At 42.4% G+C, this 19405-nt stretch overlaps 1 protein-coding gene across 1 annotated transcript in view; it reads right to left on the reverse strand.

The window, feature by feature from the left end:
• The window catches only part of LOC103546271 (protein eyes shut homolog), a 1017652-nt gene that overhangs the window by 44987 nt on the left and 953260 nt on the right, over window positions 1-19405 (reverse strand). Inside the window, exons 27-29 of the mRNA XM_070583910.1 lie at window positions 17115-17281; window positions 16141-16285; window positions 11183-11357 (exon numbers count right to left, since the gene is read on the reverse strand). Of these exons, the coding sequence (XP_070440011.1) occupies window positions 11183-11357; window positions 16141-16285; window positions 17115-17281 (487 nt within the window). The remainder of the gene's footprint in view (window positions 1-11182; window positions 11358-16140; window positions 16286-17114; window positions 17282-19405) is intronic.

Genomic DNA, 19405 nt, shown 5'->3' on the forward strand with positions numbered 1-19405 from the left:
CTCTCGATTGCCATCACGACCAACTGTTATCCGTATTTCTAAAGTGTCTAACATTTTCTTCTGTGTTATCTCTCCATGTTTAGAGGCAGAAGAACACACAGATTGTTCGTTATCTATTAGCCACTGAGGATAGCTAACATTTTGGAATGGATGTGAGTTAAGAAAACAGTTCTATGTATAACGTCAGGAATTCTGAAGATCTTTTGAATATTCTTAGCTATCATATCATTGATGCTTCAGCCCTTTGCCTGTTGTTCTACTTAATTCACCAAAAAAAGCCCTTTATCACCTTGAGCTGCATCTCAAGATAAGTTATGGTTACAGATTTGTGGGTTTTCTGTGTATAAGCAAAAACAGATACAGTATTAAAATGAAATCTATGTGATATGATAACAAAGTCATATGAATAATGGAATAAATGCATGTTACTTAGCAATAGATGATCCCATTGCCTAAAGGACTCCACTTCTGAATATTCAACTTCTTTCTCTACTATTTAAAGGGAAAAGGAATCATGGCTGAATCTCCTTCTCCTTAGACCATCTGTTGTGGCAGATGGCTTCATTCATGTCAGTTGCTTTCCTTTATGATTTATTTCCATTTGAGTATCAAGTTGGGAGATTCAGGTAAGTGTGATGTGATGGATATCATTTTACCTGCCAAAATATACTGGATGTCAAATGACATGCTCACAATTGGAGCCTTTGAAGAATATGCAGACAAGTGCTAAAACAAGTGAACCTCACGCACACTGGAATGTGGTGGCACGTCAAGACTCAGCACGCTTACAAGGAAGGGTTGCTATAATCTCGCCACCTGCTGATGCTTCCCAGGGTCTGCCTTTCTTTGCCGATGAGATCACTCACCAAACTCTTGATGATACCTCCTAGAATGTAAGGAGGATGAGATGAAGTTCCTCTTTACATATTAATGAAAGTACTGGCACCTGTCTGTGGACCTCAGTCTGGAAGGTTCTGTTCTCCAGGTATATGGGCCTGAACATTGCATTATGTTCACAGTTGGCCTTAATTCCTCTTAGAGAGGGAAATCTTTTGGGGAAACTAGATGAGCTGCTTGGGGTAGATGCAGGACCCTAGTTGCCCTGCTATAAGTATGACCCTGGAATACAAAAAGAAGATAGCTAAATTTCTTTGCTTGAGACCAGGAGAGAAATTTGGTTTATTCTAACCTAGAGAGTCAGGTGGAGCAAAATGAAGCAATGACAAGAAGACGAAGAGATGGGGTGGAGTGGCCATGTATTTACTGCAGTGGTGGGATGACCAAACTGCAGGTTGAAAGTTACGTAGGTGGCCATGATGTAAACTTTTCCCTTCTGTATTTGCACTCATCTCCTCCCCCTGCCCCAACGTAGACAATCTGATCTGTCTCCAAGCGTGAACGTCTTTGTTCATTTAATAGGAATCAAAGGAGTTGACTGTCACTTTTAGGCATACATGGTATGGAGTAGAGTCTGTATGAGTGGAAGCAAGACCACGGAACCAGGAAGGCTTTGAGAACATACACTTTCCTCCTGGAATCTGCATTGATCTTGGGAAGCTCTTTGGTCTCTCACAGTTCCTGTAGATCTCACGGTCTGGTAGAAAGCAACTGACATCCGAGTTACACAACGACCAGGAGAGAAAAGATGTTCCCCTGAAACCACTGTGATAAGGAGGCTTGATTAAAATCTACACTGAATTCTTACTTCTGACACTTATGTTCTAGCTACTTAAATAATAAAGGAAAAGAAAGTATGAACTTACTTTAGAATCTACACCCTCCAAATACTTTTTCCACAGGTGGCATCAAATAATGGACTTATATTGTTTTAGCAGATAAGAACTGAAGGTGGGGAAAAACTGGAGTAAAATATCCCCAATTTTAAAAGTGGTTATCTGTACCTGTTAGGATCATGAGTATTCTTTTTATTTTATACTTATGAATTTTATAAATTAGACAAAATGTGCATTATATGTACTATTATTTTCTAATTCAAATGTACACAAAAGTAGAATAAAAATAGTATGAATGAGGGCTCTTGGAACCCATTATCCAGCTTCAAATGGTCAATTTTATGCTCTTTGGTTTCATCTGTTTTTTTCTCTGCTATTTTTTTTGCCAAATTGTTTTGAAGAAAATCCTATTTTATCTGTAAATACTTCAGTATATATCACTAATAGGTAAGAAACTTTTAAAAACACAACCACAATACCATTATCAAACCCAACAAAATTAATATTAATTACTTAATATCATCCAATTTCTGTGTTCAGTTAATTATAATTGTCTCAAAAAAGTTTTTTTTGAAAGTTCACCAGGATCCAAACAAGTTCCACAAATGCATCTGCAGAGTATGTGTCTCAAGGCTTGTTTCCCAGATGGAAATTCTCCCTCTGTATTTCTTTCCATCCATGCCATTGTTTTGTGTCATTTGTCCAGTAGAATTTCCTGATTTCCAGATTTGGCTGTTTATATCCTTATGATGTCATTTAACTAGTTTTCTTCTTTTGCCCATATTTTTCATAAACTTGTAGATGTAGAGACTTGATTAGGTTCACGTTCAGGTTTTTTAATCGCTTGTAGGTGGTGCTGTCAAGGTCCAACTACATCACATCAGGAGGCACAGAACGTTAGTTCCACATTTAATTATGTTATGACGGACCAGTTGGTTAAGTTTTGTTAGCTTGTTCCAACCATTATATAGTTTCCTATCAACCTTTCACTAAATAGTTCAAGCAGCCATTATTTCTTTGGTGGTTACAAAATGGTGATGTTTCTCATTTCTATTATTTATCCTGCACGTACTTGCTCAGTTCTATTAAGCACTACTTCTCATCAATTATCTGGCTGGTTAGTATTATTTAGTATTAGTTATCTATTGCTGCATAACAGATTACTCCCAAATGTAATGGCTTAAAGCAACAATAAACGTTTATTACTATTCTGGACTCATAATAGGTCACTCTGCTTGCACGCTTGCCACCTGCAAATGCATCCTCTACACAACTGCCAGAGGGACCACATAAAATGCAGTATGCCCACTATTAAAACTGTTCAGTGGATACGATCATTTAATCCTTAAATTTAATAATTTGAGGAAGGCAGAAGTGGCAATGACTTCCGACTTAGCTTTGGAAGTCATTAACTGTCCTTTGTAGACTATCCTGTTCTTTACACAGGTCAGCCCTCTTGAGTGTGGCAAAGACTGTGGGAGCATGTGTCTACCAAAGCAAGAATCACTGGGGGCCATGGAGGGCTGGCTTCCATAGTCTAAAATGCAAGCTTTACAGGACAGGAAGGTTGAACCCATCCATCTTCCCCTTTATCAAAGTTCAGAATAATGCACAGTACACTCGCAGCCTCCACAGGTTACAAGTTTTTTCCCCCTAGGGGACGTGGAGTATCACTACAACTCTGTGAATTTTGTGTTTTGGCATGTTTAACTCTGCTACAGACCTTATTCTCTGTGATTCTGACACTGTCACATCTTTGGCCAGTGGGAGTCTCGTTAAGTTGACTCCAGTCCTCTTTTGAAATGACCCTAGCAGTCTTTGAGAACCCTCTTGCTTTCGGGCATGAAAAGACATCCACTCATATCATGCATTTCCTAGCCCAGACCTGACTGTCCAATTCTGCAAGAAGTCCTAGTTCATTTTTAGTGGAAAATGGTATTTGGAGATGACAATTTAGCACTAGAGCGATTCATTGCTACTGAATTATTACTGTTTCTTGACCTCTTTAGTGGCCATAGCTAGGAAATAAGGTTTTTAGAAAAAGAAAATTAAGCCATGAATTCATATGTTATTTCCAGTTCAAATTAAAGATGAAGGGCCGGCCCTGTGGCCGAGTGGTTAAGTTCCCATGCTCTGCTTGGGTGGCCCAGGGTTTCACCAGGTCAGATCCTGGGCGTGGACTTAGTACTGCTCATCAGGCCATGCTGAGGTGACATCCCACATAGCTTAACTAGAAGGACCAACAACTAGAATATACAACTATGAACTGGTGGGCTTTGGAGAGAAAAAAAAAAGAGGAAGATTGGAATCAGATGTTAGCTCAGGGGCCAATCTTTAAAACAAAAACTAAACATGAGAAGATTTTTACTTTTTTGATTTTATATCTATATTTTCTTTCTGGTAAGCTAAAAATCTTCATTCCTAATGATAAATATCAACATAATTACTCATTTGCTTTACATCCATCCATCCATCCATCTATCCATTCCATCTAGCTATCTTGTTATTTAGCTATTTTTATCTATAGTTTCAAAATAACACTACCAATGCTACCACTAGCATCAAGACCATAGGATGTAATTTAGGGTATCTGTATGGTTCTTTTTGTCCTTAGAATATAATCCACTGCACAGTCAAAATACTTTGAAAATCCATTGAATTAAGTTTTCTCTACTTGATTATACCACCAACTTGAAATACAGTTGGATTCATTTATGTCTTTATTTTGTTTCAATGTTTAAGAATTACTCTTTTTCATTTTTGATTTACCAGGTGAAATATTTGCCTAGTCCCAAATAAAAACTAATAAAGCAAATTGTATTTTTAAATGTCTAGCTTTCATCGCTGTCACTTCTTGTTCTCTTCCTCATTCTATAGGTAACCATTTATACATTTTTTTCATGATCTTCCTGTAACCACCCCTGATGCAGGAAGGGTTAATAATCACTGGAAAAGGCTTGCCAACAAACTGTGACCTGGAGGTGAGAAGGCCAGTTAGCCAAAGACAGGTAAGATATCCAGAGGGAGGCAACCTAAGCCAGGCACGGCTGCCCAGAGCACAGATGGAGACAGGATATCGGGAGCAGGAGGGGCCATTGCCTAGGAGACCTTGCATGCTCCGAGATAAGAATATACGAGCACAGCAAAAACATGATAATATCAAAACAGAGACTGAGCGAGGTCTCCTTGAGAAATCACTAAGAATTCTTGGCATCCGCTAATTACATTGCCCAGAACACCTGTGTATGTTTAACAGATGTAAGCTGTGTATATATTGAAATGCTGGTTATAATAAACTCAGAGTGGCCATCAGCCCTCTCTGCATCTATCCTGGTGTGTACATTGGATCGCGACACCAACACTTCCCTTGTTTTTTTTCTTAGAAGAATATGAGCATATGTGTGATGTATTGCTCTATGTATGTATTTATATCTGTTTATCTATAACTATTCTCTTTTCTTCTATGTTTCTCTGCCCTGCTTTTTTCACTTAATGTACCCTGAGGATCACTCCATAGCAACACGGAAGATTCTTTTTTACAGCTGCACAGCCCTCTGGTGTATGGCTCTCCTTCAGCTTTCCCAGCTAGACACCTAGTGTGAGGAGTTTCCAGTCTTTGGCCTTAACAAGTACACTTTGCTCCAGTAAGCACAGTGTCCGTTTCTCTACAGCCTCACCACTAAATCAGTCAATTTTTTAGCTTTTTGCTAATCTCCTGGCTAAGAAATAGTATCAGTCTTGACTTGGAGTCCCTAGAAAACAGAGTCTAAAAGCAGTTCCAAGGAAATGAGGAGTACCATGCTGAACAAGCCGGGGGGGGGGGGGGGTGGGGGGGGGGGAGCGGAGGGAAAACCAGCGCCAGGCAGGGAGCCACAAGCTGACGACATGCAACTGGTTGTTTGGTGAGGGGTGTTTCCTGAGAGGCTGGAGAGAGTGATACGGTTAATTCGAAAACTGTGCAGGAGAAAAGTGTAGCGGGAGTAGACAGGTTGACAGCAGGTCATGGTACTCCTCGAGGGAAGGATTAAAGGATTCACATGTTGCTGCGCTGGCCATGAAAGACCAAGGACAGTGTTGAGCTGGAAGTGATGAGAGCAGAGAGAGCTTTAGGAAGCTTCAGCGTGGGTTAGAGGAAGGCGCGATCAGGGAGCCGACACTGGCTGGCGAACAATCCCACAGTCCAGCCGAGGAGAATGGACGACGGAACTACGCACTGATGGCTCACATACACGGACGAGGACAAACCAGGCAAGGAATTCATAATCTGGGGAGTGTGGGGAGCCCTGGAGAGTCTATGATTGGGCTCTAGGGACTTTGCAAACCTCTAAAATTTTATGCAATTTTTTGTGTCCTAAGTATGTTCATTTTTCTGGGGAAAAGATTTTGAGCTTTCACCAGATTCTCAAAGGTATCTGTGAGCCAAAAAAATAATTAGGAGACACTGGATGAGAGAGATTTTGTGCTCACTGACAGATTTATGTTGTCAGTAAGCCACATTTATGAACTTGGTGTAAACCTCGGAGGCATTTCTCATTTTACATCCACATTCTCTGAACTGCTATTGTACTAGGGTCTGTGCTGCTCGTTTCTACATTGCACGTGTTTTTGTAGGTTTTGTTTTCCTACCCTGTGCTTTCCTTCAGGAACACAGCTGCCCATCGCCCTCAGTCCCTCAGGAGGCAACTTTAAGGGCAAGCAAAGTGCAACTTAAATGAAGTCAAATCTGCTTAAAAACACTTTGCACCAAACACACATACACATAGGGCTAAGTTAGAACTAAACAAACCCTTTTATTTTTATTGTTTTAATCTCCTAACCACAGAAATGGTTTGCTGTTTCTCTGTTGCATCGGAGCTCATCCCAGAGCACAAAGGCCTTACATGGACCCTGCCTTCCTGGTTGGAGAAGCCGGGCTGGAACAGAGCTGGGGCTGTGGGCGCTGAGGGACTGGGAGCCGGAAAGCCAAGCTTTCAAGCAGTTTAGGGAAGCCCAGCACCAGGTCGCAGCCTTAGGGGGCCCCACCTCCCTCCTTACTCGGCAGGAGGCGCCCCTTGCAGAGCAAAGCAATGCTCTCCACCCCAAGCTGTGAGGAATGGAACTAAAGGCAGCATTTTGAGTTAAAAAAAAAAATTCGTACCATTAAGCTGTGCATAGTTAAGACATTTTGCCCAGCTTTGAGATTTTGCTTTTAAAATTGATTCTAACACCGTGAAATTTATGCTTCTGGGTTAGGACTTTTCTCTTAAGAATTTAAAAAATATTTTAACATATGTTAGCTGTTTCTCAGGAAAAGACTGAACCTTAGCTTAGAGCTGTCTATAATGTTACCTAGAAATTGAATGTAATATTAATCTGTTTCAGGTGAAAAGTAAAAGAGTAGAGCCATATAAAACTAAGAGCCTGGCTGGGACAAGGATAGAGGAAAACTTCTTAAACACTGTTGAAAAGTATGTTACAAAGAACACATCAATTTCCTTTAAAGAGGGGACTTTATAATGGAGATTAGAGCAGAATTACAAAAACTGTCAAAAGTAATACAATTCTACTCAAACTCCTGCTGCCACTGAAGCTCAATATCCGTGAGTGGGAACTTTCAAATTTTTAAACAGCTTTATTGAGGTATAATTTGCATGCCATAAAATTCACCGAACTTCAGGGAGCCATAATTGGATTAAGTTATATAATAGTCAGAAGAGCCCCTTCTGACTCTACAGTAAGGCTTCACATGTAGTAACTAATATAGTAAATATTTTTTTATGTCAAAAAGAGAATATCAAATGCTGGTCACAATCTGCTAAGATTCTAGAATCCTGTCAGGAAACTTGTCAGAGGTACCACTCCCATTGTACGTTATTACTCACGTCTATTTGCTATTTAAATCAAGGTTCTCAGGTTAAGTCCGAGAGACACAGCTTTCCACTCACACGGGTTATGAAATCCCCAGGGAATGTGTTATGAGGTCACGTACTTCCAATTTGGAGAACATATCAAATGCCAATTAAAAAGAATCTCAACATCTTAACTTTTTAAAAGGAAGAATAAATGAACAGATTACATCCAGCAGATAAAGATATATTTAGCACTTTAATCACCTTACCTAAATTATTAGTTGCCTTTAAATTCATCTCTTACTATTTAGGTTCTGGGGAGGCGCTTGACCGGGAGCTGGAAGGGTTGGTTTTGGGTCCTGCTGTACTACATCGTAGGTGCTCGTACATCCTCTTGATTCACTTTTAATCTCTGGGGCTCAGTCTCCCATCCGTGAAACTGTACTGGGATATCTGCCCTAATTTCGGAAGTTTTAATTAGGAGCCATGGAAATAATGTATGCAAAACATGCTTTGTTAGCCACAAAGTGCTGTGCGATTGAAAGGCATTACTGTTATTATCACAACTCAAGAACATTTTCTATATAAATCAAAATAATCTGCAAACAGTTCTGGGCATCTCCTGGACGTGGCACCGTGTATCCCAGATGAACACACGGGCTCTTCCATTGGAACGGAGCCCTTCATTCCACATGGAACCGGGAGGAGTCGGGATTTATTTCCTACCTGCACCTTCGCTTTACATGCTCTCTTACCGCCACTCCCCATTCTTTACCACGGCATTCTTTATTATTCTCAGTTTATTAGCACATGAAAAATAATAAAAGAATGCTAGTCAGTCTCCTGGAGATGACCACATTTCTTTAGATGAAGTGAGGTAAAGTTGAGCTTCTAAATAATTAAGCTTAGTTATAGAGCAGATCAGCGTTCATAAGTTGTAAAGGAAACTAAAGTTTTCATTAAAAATTGTAAGACAGGGGCCGGCTCCGTGGCTGAGTGGTTAAGTTCACGTGCTCCGCTGCGGTGGCCCAGGGTTCGGATCCTGGGCGCAGACATGGCACTGCTCATCAGGCCACGTTGAGGAGGCGTCCCACATCTCACAACTAGAAGGACCTGCAACTAAGATATACAACTGTGTGCAGAGGGGGGTTTGGGGAGATAAAACAGAAGAAAAAAAAAAAAAAAAGATTGGCAACAGTTGTTAGCCCAGGTGCCAATCTTTAAGAAAAAAAAAAAATTGTAAGACAAAATCGTAATGGTAAAGCTAATGCGGAAACACACTGCTCCGTGACAGGGGCGGCCCAGGCCTCACAGTTTGTTCCTAACTCTTCCATGGACTTGGTCAAATTACACATTCTTTTCTTCAAAGATTTCCTTAAAATTCAGCTAACACTTCCCACCTGTTATGAAGCACACCCGGAGTCTTGGCCCTCCCACAACACATCAAGCCTTTTCGTACTCGGTTTGGATGAATTTACATGGGACTTCCTGCTAACCCTCGCTCTCATCTCATATTCTGTCAGTCACAAAATACCATGAACATTTCCCTGCAATCTTTTAAATTAATGTTTTCCTTTCCCTTTCTATGGCTATTTATTAGAACCAGGATCTTAACAATGTGCTTCGATTTCCAAAACTGTCTCCTAGTTGTCTCCCAACATGCTGCAAAGGGACATCGAAGGGATTTGCCAGTGTCTGTCTTGCCCATGGCTCTTTTCTGCCCTGGAACTGTTGTCTCCTTCTTGACATAAATCAAATCTGTTATCTATCATGTAAGTTTCTCATTCTTCCATACATCCTCTGCCCCATTTCTCATAGCTAATCAACATAATACCCTGTGTAGTCAATTTGGCTTCATTATCATGACCCCTGGGGCCACCTCACTTGTCCTTATACTTGTGTGTGTGTTTTTTTTTTTTGTGTGAGGAAGATTGGCCCAGAGCTAACATCTGTTCCCCATCTTCCTCTTCTTGCTTGAAGAAGAAGCAAGATGCTGCCATAGTTTGGCCTGATGAGCAGTACTAGGTCCATGCTCTGGATCAGAAACTGAGAACCCCAGGCTGCTGAAGTGGAGAGTGTGAACTTAACCACTACACCACTGGGCCGGCCCCCTTAAATTTGTGCTTTTGCTTAGAACCTTTGGAATGAAGATCCCTCCCACTTTTTCATTGATTCAGCAAGGTCTTAGTAAATGCCTACTCTGTGCTAGGCACTCTTCTACGTGTGGGGGATACAATGATAGCATACGAGAGCAGGCCCATTGTCAGAGAAAAATAATAACCTATAAACAAATAAACAAAACCAGAGAGTGATCTATTATGGAGAAAGTAAAATATGACCATATGATAGAGAATGATTCCTGGGCGGGGTATTTTGGGCTTGATCTAAGGGAGTGCCTTTCTGAGAGGTGAGCCAGTGACAAGAAAGAGGCAGCCAGTGGAGACGGTGGCCAGTGTCCTCCAGCCGGAAGACCCAGGGCATAGGTCCAGGCGCAGGAACCAGCTTGGTGTGTTCAAAGAACAGCTGCATGCTAACTGGACCTGAACACAGGGAGGGAGGATAAGAGAGACCGTCTAAGAGATTGCAGGGGCCAGATCACGCAGGGCCTGATGAGTTTTGTGAAGGGTTTAGATATTGTTCTTCATGTCCTGAGAAGTCACTGGAGAGCTTTCGGTAAGAAATAGGAAGATCTAATGACCAGCTCCTCTCTACTCCTCCCCCAATCAAAAAGCCTTCTCTCACCAGCCCGGTGCACTGTGACTGGAAGTTGTCTGAACTCTGCACTTCGCTTTCCAACATTTTCCATGAGGAGCTGGAGGCGGATTGTCCAGGGAGGGTAAGGGATTCACTGGGGCTTTTCAGACTAAGACATGCTCCTCCACCCCCGTCTCCCAGGGGGGCTCTGATGCCCCACTTCCCCACTGCTTTGCAGGGACCAGCCAAAGTAGAGAGGTGCATCACGCCTGCTGATGGGTCCTGGGGGGCACATTTTGAAAAATACCTTTCTAGCTGTCTCATACATGAGACGTAAGAAATTCACGAATAGCTAGAGGGTAAGAAATTGAAGGACAGAGCTTACTTCCCTTTTCTTGGGCATGTTCGCAGAGCCCCCGATATACTCCGTATGCACAGAGATGCTCAGCAAGAGCAGTTGTTGATAAGACAACAGTCCTTCGTTTTCTTCCCGCTCAACAGGCCCAGGTTTTGCTTCCTGGTGAAGTCGTTCAGAAGTCAAATTGCGCAGCTTTGCTAGGGTCCACCTAGAGACGGCCCCTTCTAAAGGAGCTCGGGCCCAAACGTGAGCGCAAACAACAATATGCCAATCCTTGTATCGTTAACATTTCTGGCAACAAACTCAACACTATGAATTTAAGATAGATTTCCCCTGGTGCCTGGAATGAGAAATTCAGTGATTCATTTTCTTGTTTAAAAGAGTTGAGAAGAGGCGTGAATGCTGTGCTGACCCTCTTTAGGTGCCTTTATCCATTCCCGGTCACCTAGCACGTCTACAGAAAAACATTTGAACTATGAGCATCAGTTTGTGCTCCTAGTTGCGTGCGTAGAGCACCAGTTAGAATGTAAATAACCTGCTGCATTCTTTCCGAACGATGTCCCACTTACTGAACAGCCCCGCCGCTCTCCGCGCACGCCCCGCCGTGGCCGCAGCGCCCGGAGCCGCAGGCGGAGGCGCCGCACTGGCCCACGCTGCGCCCGGCGGCGGGGCGGCCCTCGGGGTCGCCCAGGCTTCGGAAGCGGGCGTTTTTCCCAGTGCGGACTCGAAGACTGAAGATACACCCTTGGAAGAAAGGGAAACATACTTCATGTTAAAAAATGGGAGAGGTAGGTAAAACAAGACGACAATGATTTTTCATATTTAAAGTAGCATTCTTTCAACAGAAAGTAACACAGGTCAGTTTTAAGAAAAAAATATAAAAACAGAAAATCATGGAGAGAAAAATAAAAAATCATCTACAATACTGTTACTCTAGAGAAGACAATTATTAACATTTTGGTGTATATATATGTGTGTATATGTATATATATACACACAATATTACAATTTTTTTATGCTTAGTTGTATTTTCTTTTAAACAAAAATAGAATCATACATTAACTATATAATATCTATACATTATACATATCTATATGGTACCAAAAACTTGTGTAGCATAAGTACCATCAACTCTTGTCTCATAGCATTAACTATTTTTAAATGATGGCGTAATGTTCCCTTATATGATAATATATTTAATCAACCTTCAATTATTGGACACTTGACTCATTTCTACTTTTTTACTACTAGGAATAATGCTATAATGAATATCACTGTATGCATATCTTTGTGCATTTGCTAATTATTTTCCTAGTGTCAATTTCCAGAAGTAAAGCCACTAGAGCAAAGGACATGGATGCTCTGTGTGTGCCCAAGTGTCGGGGAGATCTTGCACAATTATTTCCCGCCGCCCAGTCCTGGGACACCTGCTCGTTCACAGGCGCTGTAATGCAAGAGATTAGCATCTGCTTCATTTAAATGAAAGAAATAATAGAATGCTCTTTGCTATTTTTAATTGGGGTTGAAAATCTTTTAATAAATTTATTAATCGTTTGTAATTTTTCCCCTTCAGTTGCTTATTATGTACTGTTTTGCTCTATTCACCCTTTTATTTTTATTTTTTTTTTAAGATTTTAAAATTTTTTTCCTTTTTCTCCCCAAAGCCCCCCGGTACATAGTTGTATTATATTCTTCGTTGTGGGTCCTTCTAGTTGTGGCATGTGGGATGCTGCCTCAGCGTGGTTTGATGAGCAGTGCGATGTCCTTGCCCAGGATTCGAACCAACGAAACACTGGCCCGCTTTCAGCGGAGCATGTGAACTTAACCACTTGGCCACGGGGCCAGCCCCTCTATTCACCCTTTTAAACATTTATTTGAAAGATCTCTTTACATAATGAGCATATTAGATGTTTGTCATATATTGTAAATACTTTCTCCAGTTTAATGTTTGCTATTTAATTTTGCTTATGGTGGGGTTTTTATTTTTATGTAGAGAAGTTTATCATATGTATGTTGTCACATTTATCTTTTTTTCCCTCTGGGGATGTTGCTTTGCACGTGCTCTTAGAGAGGGCTTTTCCGGATATATATATACTGTGTGACCTCACTTCCATGGGGGATGTGAAACCTACCTTTTGCAGAGTGAAATGCGCTCAAACCTCACTGAGTGCCAATTTTTTCACCTTTAAAATGAGGACAAAAAGAACTATTCCATGGGTTAAGGGGAATAAGAAAATATGTGTAGATTGGCCAGTGCAATGCTTGGCAGTGAGCAGGTCTTGTATTCCGCTGACCACCTGCACCCTCTTCTGCGTTGTCTCAGAAATTCACTATTTCCTTTATTAAAAAAAATTCTTTTCGGCGAAAATTGTGGGGATGCTAATCTTAGGTTTTTGTAGTTTTTATAATCATTCACTGGAAAAAAAACTTTAAGTGACTATAATACGTATTAATGTCTGAGAGTGTTCATTCTAAACCATTTCTCTTTTATATGGATAAATGAAATGCTTTTGTTAGGAAGAACTGCTGAAATATGTTTTTGGCTAAAAATGTTGCAATGCTGTATTTAGAGAAATATTTAGCTAATACAAATAGTTGTATGTTTTCATGTCCATCAACATGACATACAGTGTAAAGGCAATTACAGTGGAAGCCATTTGTAGAGTATGCATTGTATAATTTCACTCCTGTTTGTATAGCGGACAAGACCTAGTCTGCTTAGAATAGCACCATCAAACAGGTCTGCAATACGTATATCCTGCATGTGAGAAAGACTTGGAGCCATGAGCCACATGCATATTAGAAGTAAGGCTGGCTAGGTTCCAAATAAGTGATTGCTTTTCCTTTTTTTGGACAGTAAGAGAATTTTAAATTAAGGCACTATACTCATTACTTTTCCCTTATGGGCTCTGGTTTGAAACATCTCAGGCAATTAAAAAAAGAGAGAGAAAAGTTTGCTAGTAAGAAATTGACTGTACTGACAGTGTAGGGTATTTTTAGGTTGGAATAACGTCTTCATTACAGTGTGGTTAATGAATCTGAATCTAGTTCATGCCCACTCTATTCAGCTGAGTAATAAATATTTAATAATCCCTGTGTCAATGAACACCAGCGGCTGTAACACTAGAATAACAGGCAGATGGGACTCCAGATTCCCCCACGTTCACACTAGTCAAAAGTAATTTTTAATTCTCTGTCAGGATTAAATAGGTCTGCCAGTGAAAGTAACAGATCTTAGGACATTGAGGAAAGCCATGGTTCTTCTCCCGCACAATTGTGGGCATGATTTCAGGAGATTCAGGGACCCACCGAAGCCCGTCCATGACCCTGAACCTGAGAATGCTGCAGCTCTGTAGCAGCTGTAACTTTTGAGAGAAGAGGAGAAGTCCTCTTACCAGCACAGGTAAAACCCTAAGACCGCATTTGCCTGGCATATGTCCCTCATTTAATCTGGAGAAGAGTTAGATAATCTCAATACTTCATGAATGTTGAAGGTTGGAGGAAAAATAATAGCTATTATAAATCATTTCTAGAACAAAAACCAAATGGCTTTATCAATAGTAAGGATTTGTATTTTATGCTGAGAACTTCTGGATTAGAGATATTTATCAGAAGTGTTTTTAGAAATGTGAAAGCCTAAATCAGATAATATTTTACGGTGTGACTTGATTGCTATTCTAAAGACCAATGTGATAACCTTAGCCTAATTACTAAATTCTTCCATAAAACTCTATATTTGCTTTGTTATGATTAATTAACATAGTGGCTTCTGAATCTGGGGAAGCTTACTGAAATGCAAATTTTTAGACCCCATCACAGAGATTTTGATGAAGTAGTTCTTGGGTGGGGTCCAGAAATTTATATTTTTAAGAAGTTATCCTATATTGCTCTTGAGAGCCAGTGGAGGTCAGCTTTCGGGAATCATAGGTTTAGGGGCTAGTTGCAATCTGGTCATCAAGGTAGGTTGGTAAAAATTGTCCATAACTTGCAGCATATAGTAAATACTGTTCTGTAGCAGAGGAAAGGTGGACATCAAGGGAGGATTCAAGGAGAAAGGAGAAAATTAGGGGCTTCCAAGGTCCTGAAGCTTCCACAAGACCGGATTAAGTGGCAGTTACCAAGAAGACCCGCCCAAGATGTCCATCGTTAGGAAGAACGGTGCTTCCAGGAGTGAGCAATCCTAGTGTTTCTGTCAGAGGAAGGGCCAGCTGTGTGTGCTGAACTCAGGCTGATTAACACACTTCCGGAGGAAACGACATCCTTTCCATTGAATATAATGTTTTAAAAACCCCATTGATTTCTTATGCCCTTACAACCCTTTTCAGATTATTACCTGCTGTGAGAGAACTGTTGAGCTCTGTCTTACATTTAGCATAGTAACTTAGTAGGCGTTAAACTATTTTTTAAGACAGACTTCTGAGAATTAGCACTGATTATGCAGTCAAAGAAAAAGTTTCTTTGAGAGCCTTGTCATAATGTCCTAATTTTCTTGGACTCTGACCTTGTATTAAGTTGAATGAGCTGTGTTGCTTTCACGTGTTTCAAGCACATGGCCCCCGGCATCCGTGTTCAGGTAGAAGATAGTGAAAGGGCAGAGGAGGAAGCTGCCAGGCAGGCAGAGAACTCAACCACCCGAGATGGCTTCTGATGCAGCCCCCATCTCACAGGGATGCGCGTCACGTCCTCGTCCCTATTCCTTGATTTCCGATGGAGAATAGGTGTCTCACGGGTGAGTGGCTGAGGACACTATTATGAGCAGATCCTTGACCAAATATTCTGGAACTGGGATCCACCAAAAAGCTTATTTTCACCAAATGCATTGTTATAGCAGTTCAGTCATGTCTTTATTTTATAACTTTACTATGAATCAGCTTTATAGGGAAGGTCTGAGTCTCTGCTGCTTTCTGAGCACAGGGAGACAGACTGTGGCAGTAAGATTGCCTGCCCACGCATGATGTTCCCACTTAATCCTCCTGGCTTCTGGTGGCCTCTTGGGGCCACAACTCAGGGGTGTGGATCAGTGGGCTGCAGACTGTCCCTCATCTTTTACATCAAGGACATTCCAAAGTTAGATGGAGTTTCAATTTCCCTGGGACTCCACGTGGTCCACCCTGCTCACCCTCTCCTGAAAAGCACCCGTGTAAAATCCACCCACACTCCTGACCCCCGACATCATGCTCTGCTTTTCCTCTTTTCCCTGCAGAATTTATCACCTTACTCCGCTATGTAAATTTTCTATTGTATTTAGTATTTATTTTCTGTTCGTTCCTTTGCCAACCAGAATGTAAACTCGAGAGCGGGAATCTTTGTTTCTTTCCCTGAAACATCCCGAACACCTGGTACACAGGGAGTGAGTAATTAATCACAATGAATGAATGCTCTTCGTTAAAATCAAACTTTGATTAAGTCCAATTAGAAAGAAATCCACACGGCTGGTTTGGGAACTAGAAGTATACCCTGTAAAAAACTTTTTCTTTTCTCAAATTTTGAAACAAGTAGGTAGAGTGTGAAACCATCCAGGCCTCACCTTGAAAGCCATTTTTAAACTCGGATCCATTCGGTAAGAGCTCTGGAGTGTATTCACTGTAGCCACCGACATAGAACTGACTGAAGACATTGAGACCAACCAGTCTTCCTGGGGCAACGATGGATTTATTTTTATGATCATCTACCTTCAAAAGCCAAAAAATTCAAAACCTATTAAAAAAGAATTAATTCCCCAGGGTGAACGTTAAGATACTCTTTTGTTATTTCCCATTAAATTGGCATGAAAAATTTACAAAGACCTGAATTTTGAAGAAATAAGAAACACTTCACCACTCAATTCTCTGCGTCTCTGCTGGTGTCTGTTACCACGGATGTATTAATATAGCCGTCAGGGTTTTGCATTTCAATGAAAATCACAGTTCCTCAAAGATTAGGAGCTGGCATCCCGCTGGTTTTCCTCCATCTAGCCTTGCCCCCCTCTCTCGTCTATTCTCAGTACAACCACTAGAGTCATTTATCAAAAAATGGAAATTGACCATGGCACCCAACCCCACTTCTTAAATTTCTCGGTAGCTTTCCATAGTCCTCTGGATAAAAATCTAAACTTCTTAGCATGACATCTAAGTCCTTTGATGATACAGACCTTGTCTACTTCTATCCATCTCTTGCTTCCCCCCACCTGAAAGCCACACTGAATTACTTGCATTCCTTAAGCCCACACTGGCCACTGTTCTTTTTCTGAACTCCTGTTTACTTGACGCTGTGCTTAAGTATCACCTTTTTTGGGAAGCATTTCCTGAGCCTCTCCCTCACCTTGTCTGTGTTGGGCATCCCTCTCATTGATTCCCACACCCCTTAATCGCACCCATCCCTCTGGACCTCTGTTGCGTGCGCTAGTCTGTGAACTTCGTGAGGGTGGGCGGCGTGGCCTATTCTCTCTGTCTGTCAGCACAGATCCGACAAGAGAACAGAGCTTGGTAAGGTTGTGGGGCGGGTGAAGGGATGGCTCTTTACCTTTAGCCAGCCCATTTGGAGGAACCTCCCCAGGCGGACTGCGTGGATCCCAAGGCTCCGATCGAGGGGATCGCTACTGACACTTGCTATGCCAGATCCCAGGTTATAACTGTAAACCACGCGGCCGTCTCGCAGACCCACTGCCAGGAAGTCATCTCCGTTGCGCCCTGGAATGAGAAGATGTGGGGGCAGGCTCACTGAGAGGAACTCCGGGAGCCCAGTCAGCTTCGTTTTACTGCCCGGTTCTGCCTTGTAGACCAGTGCATAAGTTGTAACAGACATTTAGCCTGTTGTCGGCACTCTGCTATGTGCGTATCTGGGTATTAGCATTCGCAGCCCCAGAAGCTGTCTGAGTACTAGGAGTTTTTCTTTGAAGCCATAAGGGTTCTGGTCAACCCAGGGAAATGATCGATACCTAAAAATTTGGGATTGAAATCTCCTGTTTGTCTGAATGAGATTCAGTGTGCACTTTACCTAAGGAGAACTTTACAATGGAGTCAAACTGCTTTCGTAGTTAATGAGATTCAAGAGATGGAGAGAACCTAGCTCCAGCTTTGAAGCTCTCACTATGATTTGAGGAGACTATAAGGATTTATTTCTATAGCCGCTCAGGGTGTGTTATCATTGCTCTACTGGAGTAGCTCTTGACCACACCCCATGACTAGTTAAAGGTGATGTTTCTCTTCTCCCTCGCTCTCCGTTGGTTCAGGGCCATCCGTGCAGAACAGTGAGGTCCAGGCCCAGAGCACACAGCATGCAGCTCATATAGATCCAGGGGATAAGGGCAGGTGGCCGGGAGAGAGCCAGCGTCAGGCGCTAGGGGAAGGTCCTGGCAGTAGGTCTGGTGGTGGTAGGAAGGTCGGGATGGTTAATGGTGTAGGTCCTGGCAGGAGGACAGAACACGCAAGGTCAAGGCAAGCTTCTCGAGCTAGGTGGAGGCAAGAGGTCTGTCCCAGGGAAGAGGGACCCAAAGACATCACCCAGTTTCGGAAAGGTGTGTTTGTGGACCTCAATACTGAGGTTTTCAGGTAGAGAGCTGAGCAAGGACTTCTGCTCGGAGGAAGAATATCCGGATGCCACAGAAGTAAGAGGGTTAATCACAGGGCACAAGCAGAAGCGAGTCGCCGGACATGGACAAACTTCATCATGAGTGTGCACAACCTCCCCCTCCTACACTTCTGGGCGGGGGTGGCTTGTCTGCCCCCTTGGCTTCTGTTAGGCTGAGCAAGAAAAGGAGAGCAAGGCCTGCAGAGGTGGGGTTTCTAGAGAGTGTAGAGAGGTGGACTTCCTAAGGCGCTGGAAAGCGGGAGGCAGAAATATCATTTAGAGATACCTGAACTCCACCTCGGCTTTTCTCGTGGTTCTGCCGTGGCCCTGAGTTGGGTTATTTTTGGAAACTCCCTAGGTGAGTGTCATATGTACCACGGTTGAGAACCACTGTGTGAAGCGTCATGCCGTTGGCTAAGCATGCTGGGAACTTAAGCAAATCTCTATTTCTCTCTGTCTCTGGTAATTTCTTCCCACCTGGAATGCTGCAGCAGGTTAGCTGGGTTGCAAATTTAAAATAGGAAGAACTCCCAGGAGAAAACATAGACTCAGGAAGGCAGTTAAGCAGAAAGGAGAAAACCCCTGAGTAGAGATTGGAGACAGTCTCTCAGGCAGCTGTTTGAGTAAAGACGACACAGGAGAGAGGGCTGGAGAAGGAGAATTGTAAGAGATTTTTTGTGTGCAATGTGAATGGGGATCCTTTTGAGACATTCTAGCGGACAGAGTTGTCTTTCCAATTGTCTGGGCTGCTGGAATGGAGATGGTGTTCTGCGCACTGAACTGGCTATGGGGGAGCAGGTGTATGTGAGCCATACCCTTCCACCTGTCTTGTCGCCGTTCTCCATCCTGAGTCACTGAGAACCTGTAGCATGCCAGAAACAACATTATTCTTTAGGGCCTCACAGCCTGGTTGGGATGAGATGGGAGGTTTGTCTCCATGCCACAGGGAACAGCGGAGAAGAACAGGTGGTGGTCATTCTGATGGGGCGGGGGCGGGGAGGAGCATTAGGAAATTCAAAAGGAGGTGACTTTTGAGTTGTTTTCTTAGCTAACTCATAAAGTGGAAAACAAGATCCACTCGGTGGATGAGGAGAGGGGTCCTTACAGCTGAAGAGGGCTGTTCAAGCAGAGGGAATAACACAACAGAAACCCAGCAGGGGCAGCGAACACGGCATGCTTACAAAATGGCTGGGAGCTGGGGCTGGCTGGCATTTAGTGTCCAGGGCAGAAAGAGCCATATCTTT

This window comes from Equus przewalskii, chromosome 19 (genome assembly GCF_037783145.1).
Source record: "Equus przewalskii isolate Varuska chromosome 19, EquPr2, whole genome shotgun sequence".
NCBI classification, from domain to species: Eukaryota; Metazoa; Chordata; class Mammalia; order Perissodactyla; family Equidae; genus Equus; species Equus przewalskii.